Source organism: Calidris pugnax, unplaced genomic scaffold, assembly GCF_001431845.1.
Source record: "Calidris pugnax isolate Ruff unplaced genomic scaffold, ASM143184v1 scaffold44, whole genome shotgun sequence".
In the NCBI taxonomy this organism is placed as follows: Eukaryota; Metazoa; Chordata; class Aves; order Charadriiformes; family Scolopacidae; genus Calidris; species Calidris pugnax.
Genome location: NW_015094506.1, coordinates 48,186,179 through 48,206,435, shown reverse-complemented (window position 1 = coordinate 48,206,435; position 20,257 = coordinate 48,186,179). Strand labels below are relative to the sequence as shown.

The 20,257-nt window shown below is 36.4% G+C and overlaps 1 protein-coding gene across 3 annotated transcripts in view; it reads left to right on the top strand.

Annotated features, from left to right (window-relative positions):
* Positions 1-20,257, top strand: part of HGF (hepatocyte growth factor (hepapoietin A; scatter factor)) — a 62,044-nt gene that overhangs the window by 31,616 nt on the left and 10,171 nt on the right. For all 3 annotated transcript variants that reach the window (XM_014963184.1, XM_014963183.1, XM_014963182.1), the window contains exons 8-13: positions 8,258-8,432; positions 11,604-11,731; positions 13,235-13,337; positions 15,338-15,477; positions 17,274-17,312; positions 17,793-17,889. In XM_014963184.1, the coding sequence (XP_014818670.1) occupies positions 8,258-8,432; positions 11,604-11,731; positions 13,235-13,337; positions 15,338-15,477; positions 17,274-17,312; positions 17,793-17,889 (682 nt within the window). The remainder of the gene's footprint in view (positions 1-8,257; positions 8,433-11,603; positions 11,732-13,234; positions 13,338-15,337; positions 15,478-17,273; positions 17,313-17,792; positions 17,890-20,257) is intronic.

Here is a 20,257-nt window from a genome sequence, read left to right as displayed (position 1 = left end):
ATAAAAATCCTCAAAACCAGACACTCTGCTTTTCATCTAGCTCTGAATGTCACTTCAGTAGCCTTATGTCATTGTAAAATTCATTTGGCTCTCTTGGGAAAAGGACAGAAGAGAATAGTTTCTATTAAAATTAACAATAAAGCTCACCTGGAACTAGATTTCTGTGAGAATTCAAAAAAAGAGAGGAAAAAAAGAAAAATAATAACAAGAATAAAAGAAGTTATTTTTAAGGACTGTTAATTTTTTATGGTTCTTTGTATTTTGTTGTTACATAAACCAACATAAACTATTATTGGGGTATCTCAAGTCCAGATAAAGTAGATATAGTAGTGGATCTTATAAAAAGTGTGTTTATAATGTAATTAAAAGTAAATTAAATTAAAAGTAAATGTAAAGTGTGTCTATAATGTAATCCTGTATTTTTCCTATAAAGTCAGAATATATATAAATACTAGCGAGAGAGAGAAAAGGGAATGGCTCTGGTATGAACTTTTATATGTGAGCAAATGCTACCTAAAAGGGGAAGCATGGTAGTCCTCATTTTCACTTGGAATTCATACCAAACTAAATTATGCTGTGTTTTATGCTTCCACCACCAATAGTTCAGAATTTTGTCTCCTTGATTGTTCTTGGCTTAAGCCAGTGTAATGTCTTGGAGTGTCAGTCACTTCTTATCAATTAGTCAATTGTTTGAAATAAAAAGTTCGAGTAAGAATGCTCTTAATATACTTCATGATGTGAAGTAAATGAACTTATTCTGCACTGTCATATGTCATTGTAAATCCAGTATAAGATAGCTAAAATTAGCAAAATTATTCCACTGTAAAAAAGTGAGGTTAATTTATCACTTCAGGCAATACCTATAATCAGGTTCTCCAGAGATAAAAGAAACTTAACAGGACCACTACCTGCTTTGTGCCAGGCTAAGTCACACCAGTTGTCTGTGAACTAATTCACATAATTGTATCTACGGCTTTTGATGATCTCTGATAATGGGGAAAGTTCACTCTTTCCCAATTGGGAACACAGTCTTGCTTAGCTTTACAACTGAATCATCTTTCTATTTTTTTAGTTTATTCATTTAGTTGGGGGTGGTTGTTGTTTTGGATTTTTGGTTTGGGGTTTTTTTGGTCTCTTTTATTTTTTTTTTTTAAACTACACTGTGCTTCCAACATTTCTCTAGTTACTAGGTAATAAATGAATCATATGTAATGTACTAGATCTATTCTTTTCCCCTGGTAGAAGTGTTTTTACTATGAAAAAAAAAATATTCCTAAGTTACAGCTGACTGTTTCACAAATGCAACTTTTATAAACCTTTATCCTTTGGCATTTCCTGAGCTGATGTGTCAGTGTTCTGAGGATTCACATCTGGCTTTGCTGGTCACGTAAGCTTACAGTCCATGCAACTTTCAGTATCTACGGTCTGCTCTAAGCTTTAGAAAACGGTGGGATGGAGTTCTCCTGCAAACTATTGTAATGTCACCTCTGTCCATCCAGTCACAAATAGAGTCCTGAAGAAAAGGTAATCACCAAAAGGACCAAAATGGAATTAAAAGAAGCCTCCCACTGTGATGATTTTAATGTTGTAATGAAAGCCTTTTGTCTCATGTCTAAGCAAAGGTTGACTGAATTAACTAGAAATCCTGTTTTTCATCTTCAGTTAGAAAATATATTAAGATCAGTGGAAATTTCACATGCAAAAGGGTATTTTCATGGCAAAAAAGTTTAGATCTTTGGAAATTATGGAAGCAATTTATATGAGAAAGAATACAAGAGTAGTGATCTTGAAAATGTTTAATCCAAAAGATATTTTCAATTTTATAACCCAGAGAGGGGATTTATTGCTGGTATTACTGTTATATCACCAGCTCGGTGACCAGAATATCAACACAAAATATCAGAGCCCTGTTTTCAGTTTTCTGTCTTTCTTGAGGCACATAGAAAAACTGTTTTCCCACCTCCTAGCAGGGAGCCCAAAACACTAGGCAGTTCTGGGTTTCGGTGGCTGCTCCATTTTCTGAAGCTGTGGCTGTGTGCAACCTCAGTGCACTAAAAAGAGAACATCATGAGTTATATGTCTTTATAACTTTGTGGTTTGGATTCTCACACAGATTTTTAATTCCTATGCTGAAGACTGTTTATATATTTTACAAGAAATACTAATTAGAAAAAATGCTTTGTGAATCCAAGTCCTTGGACCATATACAAAAACGTAGGTGTCCTCTCTTCGGGGGAGTGACCACAAGGCAACATGCTGCTTGCGGCTTTTGCTACATGTCATGAGTGCTAGTATGCTCTATAGCCAAAATGCTGACAACAGCTCATATACAAAATTTTCGGCAAAAAAGTCAGTGGAAGGAAGCATTCAGAAAATAAATATGTTTTTAAGACTGAAGAGACAGGAGGGCATTGTAACTTTATTTCCAAGCACAGAAGGCAGCATAAAACATTGTGGCTTACAGCCAGGGCTGTGAGAAAGAGATGACAGGAGCAATTAGGGATTAGAGATGGCTCAAACTGCAAAAATTGGATCTGGATTAAGACTTCAGGGACCCCAGGATTGGTTTGAAGTTGCTCACATATGTGTCTGTGGTTTTGGCTTGAGACAATTTTTAGTTAGATGAGAGGATAAAAGGACAACTATAACAGCAATAAAGAAGTGTAGGATGAAATGAAGAAATGGAAGCAGTGACAACAGATATGAAAAAAAGAAAATAACTGTTACTTTGGCATGGATGAGGACATGGAATACAAGGAAGACAGGAATGGGGAGTTAATACTGCTTTTTTTAAAAAAAAAGGACAGCTACACTTCAGGGGGTGAGCTATCGGGCAGAGAGGTGCTGAGGCCCAGAAATGAGGATGCTACATAATATCAGTCATTCAAAAGCTGCTGAGCTATATAGAATTATTATGATAAGGACAGTGTTTGGTTGTTACCTATCTGATTTCCAACCAACACAGATGATTTTACCATGGACTTAGCCTTGGCTGTCAGTACTCATAGGCAATAGGCAGGGGTGACTAGAGCCTGAAAAGCCCTGAGAGAATTCAGTAATGGTCTGAGTTTGATGGGAAAGAGCAAGTAATGAAACAGCAAAATTAAGAATCCATGTGTAAAATGAATCATTGCAGTGTGACTACAACTTTTGGGAAGGCAAAGAATCAAACCAATATTAGCTTACCTATCTTTTAGAAGCAGAGATTTCAACCTCCCATTTGAATGTGTATTTCTGATTGAAGAGTTATTTGTTGAATCATAGTGTGTAAACAAATAAAACTGCCACTCAGTTTAAGCTTAATATTTATGTAAGATAAAGATGTTTACAGAAAGGAGGCAGTAAAAAGAGACTGATATTTAGTAGCTGATAAAGTATTACCTTCCATTTTGCTTCTCACAGAAGCATAGCAGAAGTCCAACATTCATCATGCAGGCAATGGCTTAATCTACGTTTCCTCAGAAAGGATCCTTTACTGATTCTTTTCATAAGTTCTATGATAGCTTTAAAAGTGGGACTAAAAAGCTCTGAACCTGCAGAGAATTTTTAATGGTGAAAATTTGGATGTATTTGAACTAAAAATTGTTTGGATTTAAAGCCTAGCTGTAGATATTGACACAACTCAGAAAGATCTCTCTGTGCTCAAGGACAAACTGTAGATGTGCAGGTTTTAGGTGACAATGAGTTGTTCAGTATTGTAATTCTTGAGCTTGATCAGATCTTCAGTTTGATTGGTTTCTTCATTTTCTCATATTTTTTTACTGAAAAAAACCCCAAAGCACTAGAAATCATTGGGTGGGATTTTCTTCCATGTTTCATATAATGTGAGGTTGAAGGAAAAGTGGAAAGAAAAGAATAATCACTAACCTACCACCCAGAACTGTTGATTTTATTGGTGCAGATAGGGAAGCCTGAAGACAGTGTAACTGTGCATGAGCAGCTTCTCCCTATAACATCACACAAGTTTCTTACTGACATTTGCAGAATTGTATGGATCATGTTTAATGAGGACTTTTCTGTGTTTAGAACACTTTCTTTACTGGGTTAGGCACCTCTTTCCTTTTAAAATCTACTTTTAAAAATCTTTTGTTACAAATCAGGGTACGTTTCCTTTTGTGGATACTAGGAGAGATCGTTGCAACAGTGTAAGCAAAAGTAGGAATTTTCCTGATGAAGTAGTTTAGGACTCATCTTTTCCAACTGTGTCTCTTTCCAAAAATACATAGATAGTATAACCATGAAAGCACATGAATACTCTAGCAAAATCCTTACCTTCTTCTTTTAAGTCAGTAGGAGTTTCACCATTGACCTAAAATTTGTGCAGGATTTTCTTCTGGGTCATTGGGACTAAAGACAGAAATAGCACTCTAACTGGTTACTTCAGCTGTAGAATGACTCAAGGCCCCTGCTGATTCCCTCATGCTGGCATTACTGTGAGAACCAGAACTGAGGAGACTATCTGTGGCTTTACACACAAAGCTCTGGATAATGTTTCATCTTTTAGTTAAGCATCTATGAATGCTTAAGCTGGCCCTTCTTAGTAAAGTTATGTATTTTGAAGTATCAAAATAGGGAAAGATTTGTTAAAGAAAGGAGAGCTTTGCATTTTGCTTGGAGACTTCAGAGTGAACACGTGACTGTGGAAATACTACTAACAGGAAATTCCCAAGTAGCTGTCTGAATTAGGTGGTTAATTTGAGTCATCCAGAACACAAAAAAAGATTACAACAAAAGTTTAAGGTAGCAAAATGTTGCTAGATGATTACCAAATTCTTCTATTCATAAAAAAGATTCATATAGGCATAAGAAGTGATATTTAATTAATAAATCATAAATAGTATTCTTTTATAAGGTGATATTTTGTGTGATCTTCCTTTAATGGTACTTTTTGATCTCAGTTCAGAACAATAAAAGGTGAACTGGAACAAAAGAAAAGAAAAAGGGTACTTCTATTATGAAATTAAAGTACCTAAATGCATAATAGGGATTGTTTATTGAACTTACATTCATCTTCTAACTTAATTCATAATAAATTTCTCATTGGAACAAGCCCTTGGAGTTTCAGATCTTAATTTACATTTTAGAGGAATTGCTAGGATAAAGATGGGAATTCAGCCTTACTGATTTTTAGCTCCATCTTGACTCCAACTTGTGAGAGAACTGGTGAGTGTGGTCTCAGGTCTCTTCCACCAGTGCTCTGCACATGTGATATTTGTGCTTGGAGTTATTAAACTTCAGATAATTGGCTATGTTACGAGAGCAATTAGCCTCAAAAACAAGACCAGTGCTGATTGGAGATGACTATTGAACTTGTAGGCTTGGACAACCTGGGCACTTCTTCAAATTTGGTGACTGCATTTCTTTCTGCAGAGCACATCTCCTCAAGCTTTTGCCTGTCCATGTGTGCATCCAGCCCACCCCTCATTCACATGAACAGGGATACTGTTCCCATAGTGCCCATTTGTGGAAATCACCAGGTGAATGAAGGATTTCTTGAGCCTTTTTTGATAGCTTTTGAGATTTCTGTGAGACTCAAGAGCCAGAAAAGGATAATTTGTTTCTGAGGGCATAAGTCCTCCTAATTTCATTATTAAATTTCAGAATTTTGGGGGGGGGTCTTATTTTTCACATTTGAAAACTAGTTGTTTGTAGGAAATGCAGGTGGTATCGAAAGAATAGTTTGGGGAGGGTTCTGTGGACCTTTGGGAACGTCAGAATTGCTTTATTAATTCAAATAAAAATAGTTCAGTGATCCTCTTCATCACGAGAATTCGCGTTGAGAGCTGCCACAAAGTAGTACCAGCAGCTAATCCATCACACATTGCAGATTTTGAAATAATTTCTCTCTTAGCCATTATAATGTTGAGTCTTTCCAGTAGAGGTTTGGTTATGCAAGAGTTCATGTCAATTTGAAAGTTAAGTTTGTCTGGTTCCTTTAACCAGAACATTTTGACATGGACAAATTGTTATAAAATCTGATCTACAGATAGAGGTCACTGTAGAGACACATAGTGTAAGGTTTAGTGATGAGCCGTATATCTGTAGATACACAAGAAGGAATGCTCTGCAAAATAACTCTAGGGCCTTGCTTAAATTGATGCATTGGTTAATTCATTTCAGGCATGATTTTAAAAGAATCCACACAACACACAAACTCCAGCCTACTTACTTTTTCCCTAGTATGACTGAATACAAAGTAGATTTACTGTATAATTCCTTACAGTAATAGTAACTTCTACAGAAATAGTAACTTCTTGTGTACAAATAAGGTCTTGGTAGTAGCTTGTATTAGGTTAATTTTTATGCATTGTTACTATTATTTAAGATTTTATGCTGGAGTTATATAGTTGCGATTTATTGATTTACTTAGGAAATACTATGCAGCCAGGATGCCATACGTATGCTGAAATTTATCATGGAGGGTAACTATTTTTTTTCCAAATTTTACACTGTATCTCTTTCCTTTTTAATAATAGTGTTGCTTTTTTAAAAAAACAACAACAACAACAAACAAAGACAAAAACAAACCCACCCTAATATGTATTTGAATGTGGTACAGCAATGTCCAATCTAGTAATCTCAGGAGTTATTTTAGAGTATAATTCCAATTTGTTTTCATATATTAGTGATGATGGAAACCTGAAATACTTAGCTATGTACTTCTATTAGGTGTACGAATTTGTCTTTTTGCTGTCCAATTATTTATAAAGGAAATAATAATGATTAACAATATAAGTACTAGCTGCAAGCCTGTTTGAGGAGTGCACCAGAAAGTGTACATTTGTCAGCTACCTTGTGATACTTGCAGTTCAATGTCCTTTTGATTTTGGAATGAACATAGAACTCAGAATCTCATTGAAACTGGACAATCTTTGCAGACAAAGTGCCTTGGGAAGGAAGGACAGGAAATGAATTTATCTGTTAAAAACTGATGTAAAAACATCAACCAAATGAAGACAAAAAAGGGAAATTTTCTCCTGCATGGGGAAATGTATAATTCAACTGCACAACTTGATGTTATCTTCTGACAGGGAAGTGATCTTTAACATAGAAGATTAGACAGCAAATCAACCAAACCCATCTGTTATGACATTTGGTTTCCTTAAGATCCATATTCTCTGCAAGTTCATAGAACTGGCTGAAGTTACCAGGAATGAACTATATTATGAGTAACACACAAGTATTGTTCTAATCACTGGACCATTTGAAGAAAACTTTATTAACATATTCCTAGTAACTAATAATTTTAAAGTAATTAATAAAATTAGTCTTGTGAACAATAACGATTACCAACAGATGGGCAGTTACTTACTGCTTTTTGGGACATTGTAGAAGTGTTGCTCTTGCTGAAGTATATTTAGTTTTGTACTACTTTGTATATATCTGATGCAATATCTGTGCCATTAATTTGCAATTATGAAAATTGCATAAGAAATAAAAAGAGTCTTTCAAGTTATGTGAATGAGTCATTTAAAAAACCACTGTTTTTCTGAATTTAGTTCAAGACAGCCCACACCAGGGTGAATGCAGAGTATATCAACATCTGTAAAAGATCTTGGGTCTGATGAATTTGTTGGTCTTTAAAACATTTGTCTCTCTGTAGAGAATACTGATCCTTGATTTCCAAAAGCTGGGCTGTGTTTTTTTTTCCCTCTAACTATATGAGGCATAAAAAAAGAAGCTTCAAGGAGGATTTAGTGCATTACTTCATAATAGGATTTATCTGGGGGTTTTTTGGGTGTTTGGTTTTGGTTTGTTTTTTTTTTTTTTTATCTGCCTCTTTTTTTTCCTGTGACTTGATATTTAGGGAATTCTTTGGAGAAAACCAATTGGGTTTTAACCCTGCAAACTTGTATTAACATGTTTAACAGTGTGCACATGGGTGGTCATTCAGTTGTGTAAAGCTAGGTGAATGAGAAAATATTTGTTGAAATTTAAAGAGTAACCAAGAATATCTCCTAACCCTTAACAATATAGCATAGGCCGGGTGTGCAACTAAACAAAAGTTCTTAAAAGTTGCATACTTCATAGATTCTTTGCCTGCAAGTGGATAAACTAGCATAAGCTCTAATACCCATTTTGATTTCATGGATGTCATGAATGTGAAGAGAAAATTATTCTGTAAGAGATATCAGATTGACATTTTCACCAAATAACACCAAATAATTCAGCAAATTACCACAACTGCAATATAGAGTTCAAACCTGACATCTTGAGCCAGGCTCAAAAAAACTGCACTTCTTCTCTGGGTCTACAGATGAAAGCATTGTGAACAACACAGAGGCAGCAGCTGAGACATCAACTTGCATTCAGGGGCAGGGTGAGGGTTACCGTGGCACAGTCAACACCATATGGAGTGGAATCCAGTGCCAGCGATGGGACTCCCAGTTTCCTCACCAGCACAACATCACTCCCGAGAACTTCAAGTGCAAGTAAGTAGAGACATGGGTGTATTACTGCAGTGGGAAAAGAGCTTAATGTTCAAAAACTTAGAATTTCATGGCACCAAAATAAACTGTAGGATTCCTGTCCCTAGTCTGTGACCTGATGTATTTACTGTACTTGCTGATGCTGAAAACCACTTGAACATGAGAAAATCAGTTCTTCAGATCTCAAAATACTAGTTTTAGATGAATTTGTGTGAAACTTTAAGGGGTTTTATGAACTTTTTCTTCAAGCATGCATTCATCAATTTAATTAATTGTGAAATGTATAGATGTTTTTCAGACTGGAACTTGAATCCCAATAGTGCTAGTACCTTGAGGGACTTGGTTTAGTGGTAAATTGGCAGTGCTAAGTTAATGCTTCAACTTGATGATATTAAAGGTCTCTTCCAACCATCACAATTCTATGATTCTATGAATAAAATATCCTGCACTTGGGTCAGTATCAATACAGGCCGGGGGATGATGGAATTGAGAGCAGCTCTTCCGAGAAGTATTTGGGGTACTGGTAGATGAAAAGTTGGACACGAGCCGGAAATGACCACTTGCAGCCCAGAAAGCCAACTGTATCTTGGGCTGCATCCAAAGAAGCATGGCCAGCAGGTCAAGGGAGGTGATTCTGCCCCTCTGCTCTGCTCCAGTGTGCCCCCACCTAGTGTACTGCGTCCAGCTCCAGAGACCCTAACTTAAGGACATGGACCTATTGGAGCAGGTCTGGAGGTCACGAAAATGACCAGAAGGTTGGGGCATCTCTCCTATAAGGAAAGGCTGAGAAAGTTTGGCTTATTTAGGCTGGAGAAGAGAAGGCTCTGGGGAGACCGTATTGCAGTCTTTCAGTAAGGGGACCTACAGGAAAGGTGGGGACAAACATTTTAGCAGGGCCTGTTGTGACAGGACAAGGGATAATGGCTTTAAACTGAAAGAGGGAAGATTTAGACTAGACAGAGGGAAGAAAATTTTTGCAATGAGGGTGGTGAAATACAGACAGGTTTCCCAGAGAGGTGGAAATATTAAAAGTCAGGTTGGACAGGGGTCTGAGCAACCTAATCTAGTTGAAGATGTCCCTGCTCATTGCAGGGGGGGTTGGACTAGATGACCTTTAAAGGTCCTTTCCAACCCAAACTATTCTGTGATTCTGTAATTCTATACTATTGTAAGTCTTTCATGGAGGTAAGTACTTGTTCCCAGTTCGGTTACTGACTTCAACTTAATATGTCCTAAATGTTAAATAAGTGTAATCTCATTGGCAATACTTGACATTTATAATATTTGACAGCCCTTCTTTTATTTTCAATCTTTTAAATCTTTTTTCTGTCTCATTACTAAATGTACTGGCATGACTAGGACTGCTTTTACCTGAAATGCCACTGGTCACGTAACCTTTCTGTACAGTTCATAAATTCCCAGGATGTGAATAATCTACTTATTTCAGGCAGTTACCTTAGTCATGCTCTTTCAGTCTTTTTTTTCGCTGAGTGTGGAGGAAACCTAGCTGACCAGTAGGGACCTACAGCCTGGTTTGTATGCAATGTCTTTATTGATGGCTAAGTATCAGTCTGGGCTTGTGCTGGAATTTAATAGTGTTGATCTTTCAAGGTAAATTGGGGAGACCTAATAGCAGCCTTCCAGTACCTGAGGAGGACCTGCAGGAAGGCTGGGGAGAGCCTGTTTACAAAGGCCTGCAGTGACAGGATGAGGGGCAATGGCTTTAAGTTGGGAAAGGGCAGATTTAGACTGGATATTAGGAAGAAGTTCTTAACTATGAGGGTGGTGAAGCACTGGAACAGGTTGCCCAGGGAGGTAGTTGAGGACCCTTCCCTGGAGATATTCAAGGTGAGGGTCAATGAGGTCCTGGGCAACCTCATCTAGTTGGGGGTGCCCCTGCTGACTACGGGGAGGCCGGACTAGATGACCTTTGGAGGTTCCTTCCAGCCCAGACGTTTCTATGATTCTAAATAAAAGATTTCAGGCTGAGTTTGGATTATCTCTCTAACTATAGTTGTTAGAGCAAAACAGTCAGGTTTGTTGTCATAATCCCTTTACTAGTACTGTTCAGCTTATTGATCAAATACTGTGCATTATAACTCATCTAATGAAAGTGCAACAATCATCATTGTAATGGAAAACAGGACTGGTCCTGAGTCTCCTGTCAGTCACAGGACCACCTTGCACTTGCCTGGAAGTTAGTGCTTGAGCCTGATCCTGCAGGTGTTTCTCAGACGAACCACCACTTAAACCAATTTGTGCTGTACCTCTGTAATGCTGCTGTGGGATTAGGCCCTCGTGCGGTTTTAACAACGTTCCTGGCAGTGTACAGGGGCTAATAATATTAGGAGTTACTCAGCTGATGTTTGAGAGTGTACTTGCTGTTCAGGCTAATTGCTTGAGTAAAATCAACAGAACCACTGGTACAACTCTTTGAAACTCATTCACATGAGTAAGAATGACAGTATAAGGCCCATTCTTTCCATAGTCTATTATCAGTAAGCGCTGCAGATGGAAAAATACAGTGAAATATGGAGATGCACAGAACATGGCAACAACTGTCAGGAGATGGGAAAATAAAACTTACATTTAAGAGGTTTGACCATTTCATGCAAGCTGCAAGAGACATTTAAAGATGTTCCCTTGTGGATAACTTTTACTTTAAGGTAACAGCTGTATAGAATTTCAACATGCTTTTTTTTATATTCCAAGATTCAGTTTCTTAAATGAATCACTGACAGTCTACAGGACCCTGTTTCCCTAAACTCAGCAGAACCATTCAAAGTACAGGGAATTTTAAGCACTTTGGTAATGTTTGTATTTAAAAGCACTTGTAATGGATTGCAGGTGTATCCAATGACAGCTTGCATGCAAATTTTGTTGGAGAATCCTGAATAAAAATAAGCTATATTGAAAATATTGTTAATCTTCAAATGAAATCTTATATCCCGTCAAAACATAGGTCCACTGAAAATGATTCCCATAACTATATTTTTATTACAATATTTTTCTGGACACTGTGTTCTGTCTCCTTGTCTCCTTGCACTTGACATTGATCAGTAACATACAGACCTTAAGGAGCCTATATTATTTCTAATTCATAATAAAAAGCAATAGAATGCATCAGTGGTTTTAGGTTGTCCCTGCTGTGAGCTAAAATATTTATTTTTATAGGGATTTGAGGGAGAACTACTGCCGAAATCCAGATGGATCTGAATCACCCTGGTGTTTTACCACTGACCCAAACATCCGTATTGGTTATTGCTCCCAGATTCCTAAGTGTGATGTATCGAATGAACAAGGTAACAGAGGGGTGGGCGATAACATGATTTTACGTGAATGTTGTACTGTTCCAAATGGCAGATAGGCAGGCTTGAGAACTGGAGAAGCTGTTCTCGGTACATCTGTATTACACCTGTGTAGTTCTGCTTTAGCTTTATTTGCATACTTGGGATTCATCATGGTGTAAATGAGATTCATTTCTCAGTTCATGTTTCGATTCCAGCAGGGAAAGCTGCAGCAAAGATTTGTTATTGGATCTGATTTTTAGACAAGGTGAGTCTCTGTGCCATTTTATATTAGCTGGAGATCTATTCCACTGTGTTATCTTTCTTAATTTGAAAGACCTTGTTCCAGAGCTGAGATGATTTCTTTGGCTCACAGTTTTTTTAAAATTGCATATGAGGCCACCAAATCTCATTTTTAAATTTATTTTTTCCATATACCCCCTTGTCCAAAAGAAGTTGAGCTGAAAAAAAAAGACATGGGAACTGCCCATGTAGCTTTTTAGCTTCAAGCTGTTACCTCTGCCTGCAAAGTAACAGAGTAAGTAACAGAGTGCCTGCACTCTGAGTTTTCAGGCAAATGTTGACCCTTGAGGTCTTGGTATTACTCTAAGGGGTATTATTGCATCCTGAGAACTGATGTCAATCATAGCATAAACTGAGGCTAAGGCTCAGACCTACGACCCTATATCAGGCTGCATTAAGATCTCCATATTTAAATTTTAGCCATTTTTTCTCTTAAAATCTGAAGAGTTGCAGTTGCAAGATTTCTGTCAAAGAAAGGATTAAACTTTGGCTTTCATTCTGTGTTTTTTGTGAAGTATCAATTATCAAAAAGTAAAAATACTGATGAATATGGAATAAAATGCTTTATACAAAAAAGTCTTTATAGTAGTGATAATTTTAAACAATCCTCTTGAAAAGTCTTAAAAAGGCTTGTGATAAAAGCTTATGAATTAAACATGACTTCTGCTGGAGTGAACAGGCAAGTTTTTGAATTACATTAAAATTAAAGTGATGTTGACTTTTTGATTTTGCCAAAGTAGAACTTAAGTCTAGAATTATATACTGTTGTCAGTATCCAGAATCTACATAATTGTAAGTTGCTTCAAATAGGCTGTGTCTGTTTTTTGCAGAGGAAGGGTTAAAGGGGCATTTTTGCTTTGTTTTGCAGAAAACAGCTCCTGACAACTTTTAGAATATTTTGTGTGACCCTTCTAAATTAACCATAAACTAACTATTTATGAAATAAATTTTCCTAGTTTATCTAAGTAAGACAAAATTTAAAATGTTACTGTGCTGAAAATTAAGGCCTCAAGCAGGAGATTATGTATCTAAATTTGAAAATGTTCCCCCATTTTCCTTCTAATTTGATTTATACAAGTGTCTGATTTATATTGTATAGTGTTTGCTAAATATAACACTTGTCTTTAATTATTTGGATTACTGACGGAAGAGTTTTCTTTTCAGTGTTGCACAATCACCCTCCACTTCTTTTTTTGTCTCAACATTCTTATTCAGATTGTTATCGTGGCAATGGCAAGAGTTACATGGGGAATCTATCCAAGACAAGATTTGGGCTGACTTGCTCCACATGGGACAAGAATATTGAAGACTTACGTAGGTGTGTACATACGAAATAGAAAGAGATGGTTCAGTGAGTCCTGAATAAATACTGCCTCCAGATGGCATCTCCTTTTCTTTTACAGTGATTTTAAAATAGCCACTTATGCCCTGGAGTTTTTAGTATCTATTTTTTTTTCTTTTTTTTTTTTTCTTGGTGTTTAAATATATTACACAACATGACTTTGTTCGAGCTAACCACTAATTGCAGGCTTTGTGATGTTTCTAAGTGTTTAGTTTACTGACCTGGTTTACCCCATCTTTGTCCTTGAAAGTTTAATTCTATGAGAGGACAGCAGGAATAAAGCTGGAAATTGTTATCTCCTCATCTCATCAATCTGATCTAATAGCTCATGCAGCTTCAAGCAGGCGGGTGGACTTGAAAGCACCTGAGGTCCCTTACAACCTGAAATGGAATCATGAGTCTATCACCTAATGACACTGATGTCAAATGATGTCAAAACTAGTGTGACTTGAAATTACTGTTGTTTATCATTATTTTGGCTTCATATTCAAGTAGTGGAAATGGCAACTTACTTTCAATTTATTCATTAAGGTAAAAATGAATCAGCAGTAAGTGCAACAGAAGTGAGTTTTCAAGACTTTTTTCAATTATGCCAGGATCCTCAATGTTGTCTTTGCTGGCTCAGAGGAGTAGGTCAATAGATCTCAGGAATGACAAGAACAATGACTTCCAGGTACCACACAAAGATAGAGATTCACCAAAAAATGTTGCTGTGTATGAGATCTTACACATGTTAGCGGCCCAGATAGAAAATCTTTTCCTTGTTTTCCTTTAGTTTCAGATGATGCAATTATATCTATATGACGTTTGGTACTTTTTCTTGAGTTAGTGCTTATGATCACCACAGTTATAGTGGTGATAGTGCCCAACGTATTAGCTACTGCCCTCTGAAATTTGGCTGTCCCTGATTCCAGTTGCTGACCTGATGGTCAGTCAGGTGAAAGCATGTAAGTCAGTAAATCAGCCTTTAGGGAAGCTGTGTGGCAAAAGGCAGACTTTGGCGGCACAGTCTGGAACTATCAACTGAACTATATGTGGTTTTCCCTACACAGTGTCAGAGACAGCATACATATTCCAGTGTGTTGTCCATGTAAGGAAGGCAGAGGTTAAAGTTCATGACTCCTGAGAGCTCTGATAAGTCTAAATTAGCTGTGAATGAAACAGTTTGAAGCAACTGGATGCTTGATGCAATTGCATTCATATAAGCTAGTGCACAGATCAGCCTTTCTTCTCTTACTCCCACAATTTTCCATCTGGGAACTTCTTTGGATAGTTGTCTGTCTTGCTTCAGCAGTTACTCTAGTTATGGGTGTGCTAGAATCAGCATGCATGGTTGGTTATAAACTAAAAAGGGCCATGCAGCTGTAATCTAGGAATTCTCTATGCTTCTGTCTGACAAGTCAGAAATTAATATCTTTGCTTCAGACTTTCACCCCAAAGTTTCACCTTTAAACTGCCTCACATAGATTTGCAACTTAGGTGACCTGTCACTGGAGTTTGAGACATTCATCCTTCTCCTTGACTGCTGCTCAGTCTTGTTAACTTTTTTTACATTTTTCCTTCCTTTACCTGAGATTCAGCTTTCTTTGCAGATTCCATGCTTACTTGTGTTAATCTATAGGGAGAAGGTACTTTTGCTCCCACAGAGGCCTGCAGATTTGCTAAGGACAACACAGACACTCTTCTATTCAGTGTGAAGTTCCCTTCTGAGGGTATTCAGGGATTTTAGCTCAAGCAGAAGATCTAGAAACCTCCCAGCTCTCCGGTGCTTAAAATACCAACCAGAGGAAACTTGGACCCAGATCCAGCAAATATTTGGATCTCATCTTCCCTTTGATTTTAACCAGCCCTAAACCCTGACCTGTAGGCTTCTCAATCAGCTAATATTACAATGTGGAGCAAAGTAACACTTAACCTTTGAAAATTTGGGCTATAGTATAAAGCTTTTCAGCACTTTGAATTTTTTTTCCCTGTAGGCATATACAAATATTCAGAGAACCAGATGTTAGTAAACTGAAGAAAAACTATTGCCGCAATCCAGATGATGATTTTCATGGTCCCTGGTGTTACACAGATGATCCTCTCGTTCCCTGGGATTACTGCCCTATTTCTCGATGTGAGTACTTGGTATGCCTCAGGCACTGTCAACTGTGCTCTCCCAGTGAAGCTGTGGTGTCACATGCGTATGAATACCTTTCTGTTGTCACTTGTGGCAGCAGAAAATGTTTAAGTCCATCAAGAATCAATTGTGCATGACTGAAAAGGGATGGACAGAATCTGCTTGTGCAATATATGAACAAGGGGTTATTTTCCTTGACCAGCTTAGAGATTTCAAGGCTTATTTATGCAGCAGGAGCATAAAAGAGCTATTACAGATGGTCAAACATTTTCCAACAGATCTAGCTATTGAATGAGGGCTGGACGGAGACAAAGAATTGTCTAGTGGTCAGAATGCTGGCTGTGGCCTCAAGAAACCCAGGGACGGTTATCTTCTGTGCTACAAGCTTCATAGTCTCTTTGTGTGTTCTGCATTTGTTTGCAAAGTTAGGATAACTCACTGTATATGTATGGTGATATGTATATGTGCTATATAGATTCTTCTTCTGGATGATTTAACTCCTGGCACGAAATAGGAGCATCACTCCTCCAAAGCTCCATGTTAAAATCTAAGCAGCCTAAATAAACAGAATTAAAAGTCAAAAGGACTTCAGTAATAAACAGAAGTTACGTGGAAAAAGATTTATGCTGAAAAATGTGCAATTCACATTTAGGTTCAAGATTTTTCTCTTACATTCTTATTTCTAAATGACTGTGCTGTGTATCCTGAGAGAACATTTAAATGTTAAATCAGGCTTTTGAATACATGAGTGTGATCTCTAGAGGTTACAGATAACGTTACATTTCTTCCTAGCAGCAATCTGCTGCATTTCCTCATAATCTGGACTGCAACATCTCTAAGAGCTAATATCTGAAGTCTCAGGTGATATTTTGGCATCTATGTGAAGAGTAAACAAACTGTGCAAAAGGTTATTTGTGTCAATGTAGGTAAAGAACAACAGCTGAAGGAATATTTATAATATTCACTCTGAGTTAATTATTGAATGTATGAATTCCTAGGGAAATATTCACTGCAAACATTGGTAGGCTATATGGCAATGGTGATTATTAGGATTTCTGGAATCAAACTCCAGAGCTGGAATATTTCTGTTTTACAATTGTAACTTGTGTGGACTAGTATTGAATTACTACCAGCTCACTCAGATACTGATAACCAGCTTAACCAGTACAGATAAAATTCTGGCATTTCCCAAGTGTACTTACTTGGTGCCTTTAACTAGTCTTTTCAAACTGCGCTATATATGTATTTATATGCATACATGCATGCATACGCATATACATATGCATACACATGCATAGGGGTATACGTGCATGTGGACATTTAATTATGTATATAACTGTATACCTTTATATGTTGTTGTTTTTTTCTTAATGATGGAAATCTAGTTGGATGAGACTGTTCAAATTTTGCCTGTGCAAATTTTCAGTAGCTGTACCTCTGGCTCATAATGTTGGGTCACCCTGCAGGCTTCACTGAAGACATTTTGAACATTTTGAACGAAGTTTAAGCAACCTTGTTGTAACTGTATTTTGACTTCAACTAGGTAGAAGAACCAAACCAGATTTTGGGAAAACAAAACATTTAACTCTTATTTCACTCTATTGCAATGAAATTCTGCCTTCTTGTTAATCCTTACCAAACTGTCTTTTTGCAGAGTATTAAAGAAATCATTGAGGTTAAAAATGTTGTGAACTATTAAAATTAACAATGTGCTTTTTGCTGTTTATTTTATTCTATTTGATTTTTAGATGTATTTTAATTTTGTATTATGGATATCTCATGTGTCTGTCTAGGTGAAGGTGATACAACTCCTACTACAACCAGCTTGGATGGTAAGTAAATGTGCAGATGTACTGTGCAGTGCATGTATTGTATCCTCTAAGACTAGCCATTTCTTTCTGACTGGGAAACAAGAGAAAGATCAGTTAAAGACACAAAAAACCATATAGCTTAGGAAAAAATGTTTTTACAAGAGGAAAATGTAGAATAGCTTTATTATGCTCCTTCATCTATGCTCACTGTCCTGTCTTGCCAGTGGTGAGATATGGTAATGACACTCAATGTTTGCTTTATAACTATGTAAATCTCCATTAAAAAAACTACTTAAATGTATGTATTTTATATTCCTTATGAATATTTATATATGCTGACCAAGCTTCTCTAAAGTAGTTTTGATGCTCTAGAAATATATTTCATTAGCACAGGAAAGTTAATTTATAATAAATATTGACCTTCTTGTGGTCCTTATGTGCAACTGTACAGGTTTCCTACCGCTGTTTTTAGTAAAATGTGATCTCTGGACCTGCTTTCAGATACTGTCATTCCTTGTGCCTCAACAAAACATTTGAGAGTTGTAAATGGAATCCCAACACAAACTAACGAAGGATGGGTGGTTAGTTTGACATACAGGTAACTATTACTTTGATTAAAAAAAAATACACCTGCTAGGATATTTGTTTTGGAACTGTAGAAAATGTTGACCATAATAAGAATACTTCTAGATCGCAGTTAAATTCTGTAAAAGCAGAAAATCAGGATTCCTGGAACATCAGGTGATTCCATAGTATTCACTCCATCAGTGAAATGTTTATATGTTTGTTATTACCACCTTACACCCATAAGCTCATAAATAATACTTAGAATTCTACTCTTTCAATTAGCCACTGCAGACCTGTTCATGTCATTGGCTTAGCATCCAGCATTTAATTGCTTATTTTAGTGACTGTTACCAAAAAAAAAAAGAGTTTCATATCGATATTTTCATTTTAACAGCAGGACATTTAGTTGTGAAGTATTGGATTCAGGAAATACACCCACCTCAATTTTAGCTTTCTGCTCATATTATTGCATGCATTTGAAATGCAATTTGTTAAAAAAAAAAACAACAAAAACAACAAAAAAAACCCCCACCACCCCAAAAAAAGACAAAAAAACCCCCAAGACCCTGACATGTACAGCTGGAAATGTGTATTACATTATAGCAGATCTTACTTTGTTACTGTGTAAAAGCCAGAACACAGAATTACTGTTTTCTACGTTCATTACTCTAGTTCATAACTCATCAGCTGAAAGTGTGAATCATTAATGTGAAACGCGAGATATACCTCATGCATCAGCCTTGTATCTACTATCATGAAATAAAGAAAAGAAAAAATAAGGGTGGATTTTTTTGTTTTCTGTGCTGTGCTTCTGTACTGAAGTACATCTCACTGCCATTAGCTTATGATTTGGCAACTATTTTAAAACCAGGTTGTAAAATAGGTCTTAAATGAAAAATTGGGGTAAAAAAAAATATAAGAAGTTCTATTTTCTACACTGATTCATTGCTAGAGAGATTGTGTAGATCCTTACCATCCTTGGTAATCTTTGCATCTTATGAGCTCCATTCAGAACTAAACCTTTGTGGAAGTTTAGAGGATGGTCCAGAAAGACATTTCTAGAGGAACATCACACTATTCCTAGAATAAATAACCAGATAGGTGGGCTGAATCACTCTCTGGAAAAGTGTATCTTTGGACTTTCTTTTAAAGTGTTCTTGATGTTTTAGGAACTTTTAGACAGGTAAGATGAATTACATCTGGGTGACTAAAATTTAAATAGTTAATGATTTTATTTGAACCTACATTTTATGCTATGCAACAAAGTTCCATTAAGCAGATGAGTGCTTAAATGATTGCATATTATTTTATGAAAAAGAGATTCCTAGAATACTCCAGCAGCAAAATGTATTTTGAAGTATTACAAGAGGGCATAAAAATGTAGTTTTATTTTGTATTGTTACTAAGGAAGGAAATAGAATGTTGTATGAAACAAAATCCTAACGACTTTAGAACTTTCTGCAAAAAACTAACTGTACACCTCAAAATGGAATTGCCATGTCTGAATGGTAAAGGCTTAGTTATAACTAGAAAATTGTATTCGTATTTGGCAGCCAAAGTCAGCCTCTAAATGTTAAATTAATCAATGACATATTTTCTTATATATCTGATCCAGATTCTATTATCAGGTATATTTAGGTATATTTGGATAAATTTCATCTATTTCATGGAATCAGCTCAGGATTTGTGTCACATTTAAATAAGAAGTTTAACCTTCCTGTGTACTAGTCAATCTTCTAAAGCAGAAGATGCAGTTTTGTAATTTTCTTTTGATAATTAGTGAAACAAACAATATGCAAGAACACATTTATACCCCTGATTGTGACATTTTTATAAAAAAAAAAACTGGGCAAAATATATATTTTAAAAAGAATCCAGCTTTTTGGACCAGATATTTTGTTCCTCAATCAAAATATAATTAAAAAAAAAAAAAAAGGAGGCAAGCATCTGTGTTATTCTGCTGTCTTTGAACTCCATATAGAGTCTGGGCTCCTTCCAGCAGTTCTTTGCAAAGCTTTGAACATTTGTGTGATTTGAATTTATAAATTGTGAGATTTTAAGCTTTTCCCAAATTGCTGACAATTCTAATTCACTTTCCAAAGAGCTGCAGAAAATAAATGTGATTTTTGGAAGCACAAAGAAGGAGACTAATTAATCTGCATTCCACAGTCATCTTTATTTTTTAAAGAACTGTCATGCTTAATTGTTCTAATTTTACTTGATATATTATGCTGCAGGTTTTCTATAATCACATGTAGGATGTCATACATTGCAGATTGTTTCCAACTGAAGTATGTGGGGACAGAAATCTCATAGGGCCGGTAATCAAATATGAACTCTCCACCTTGAGGTCAATGCTTTGAATAATACCTACATGAATAATGACCAAATGCTGTTTA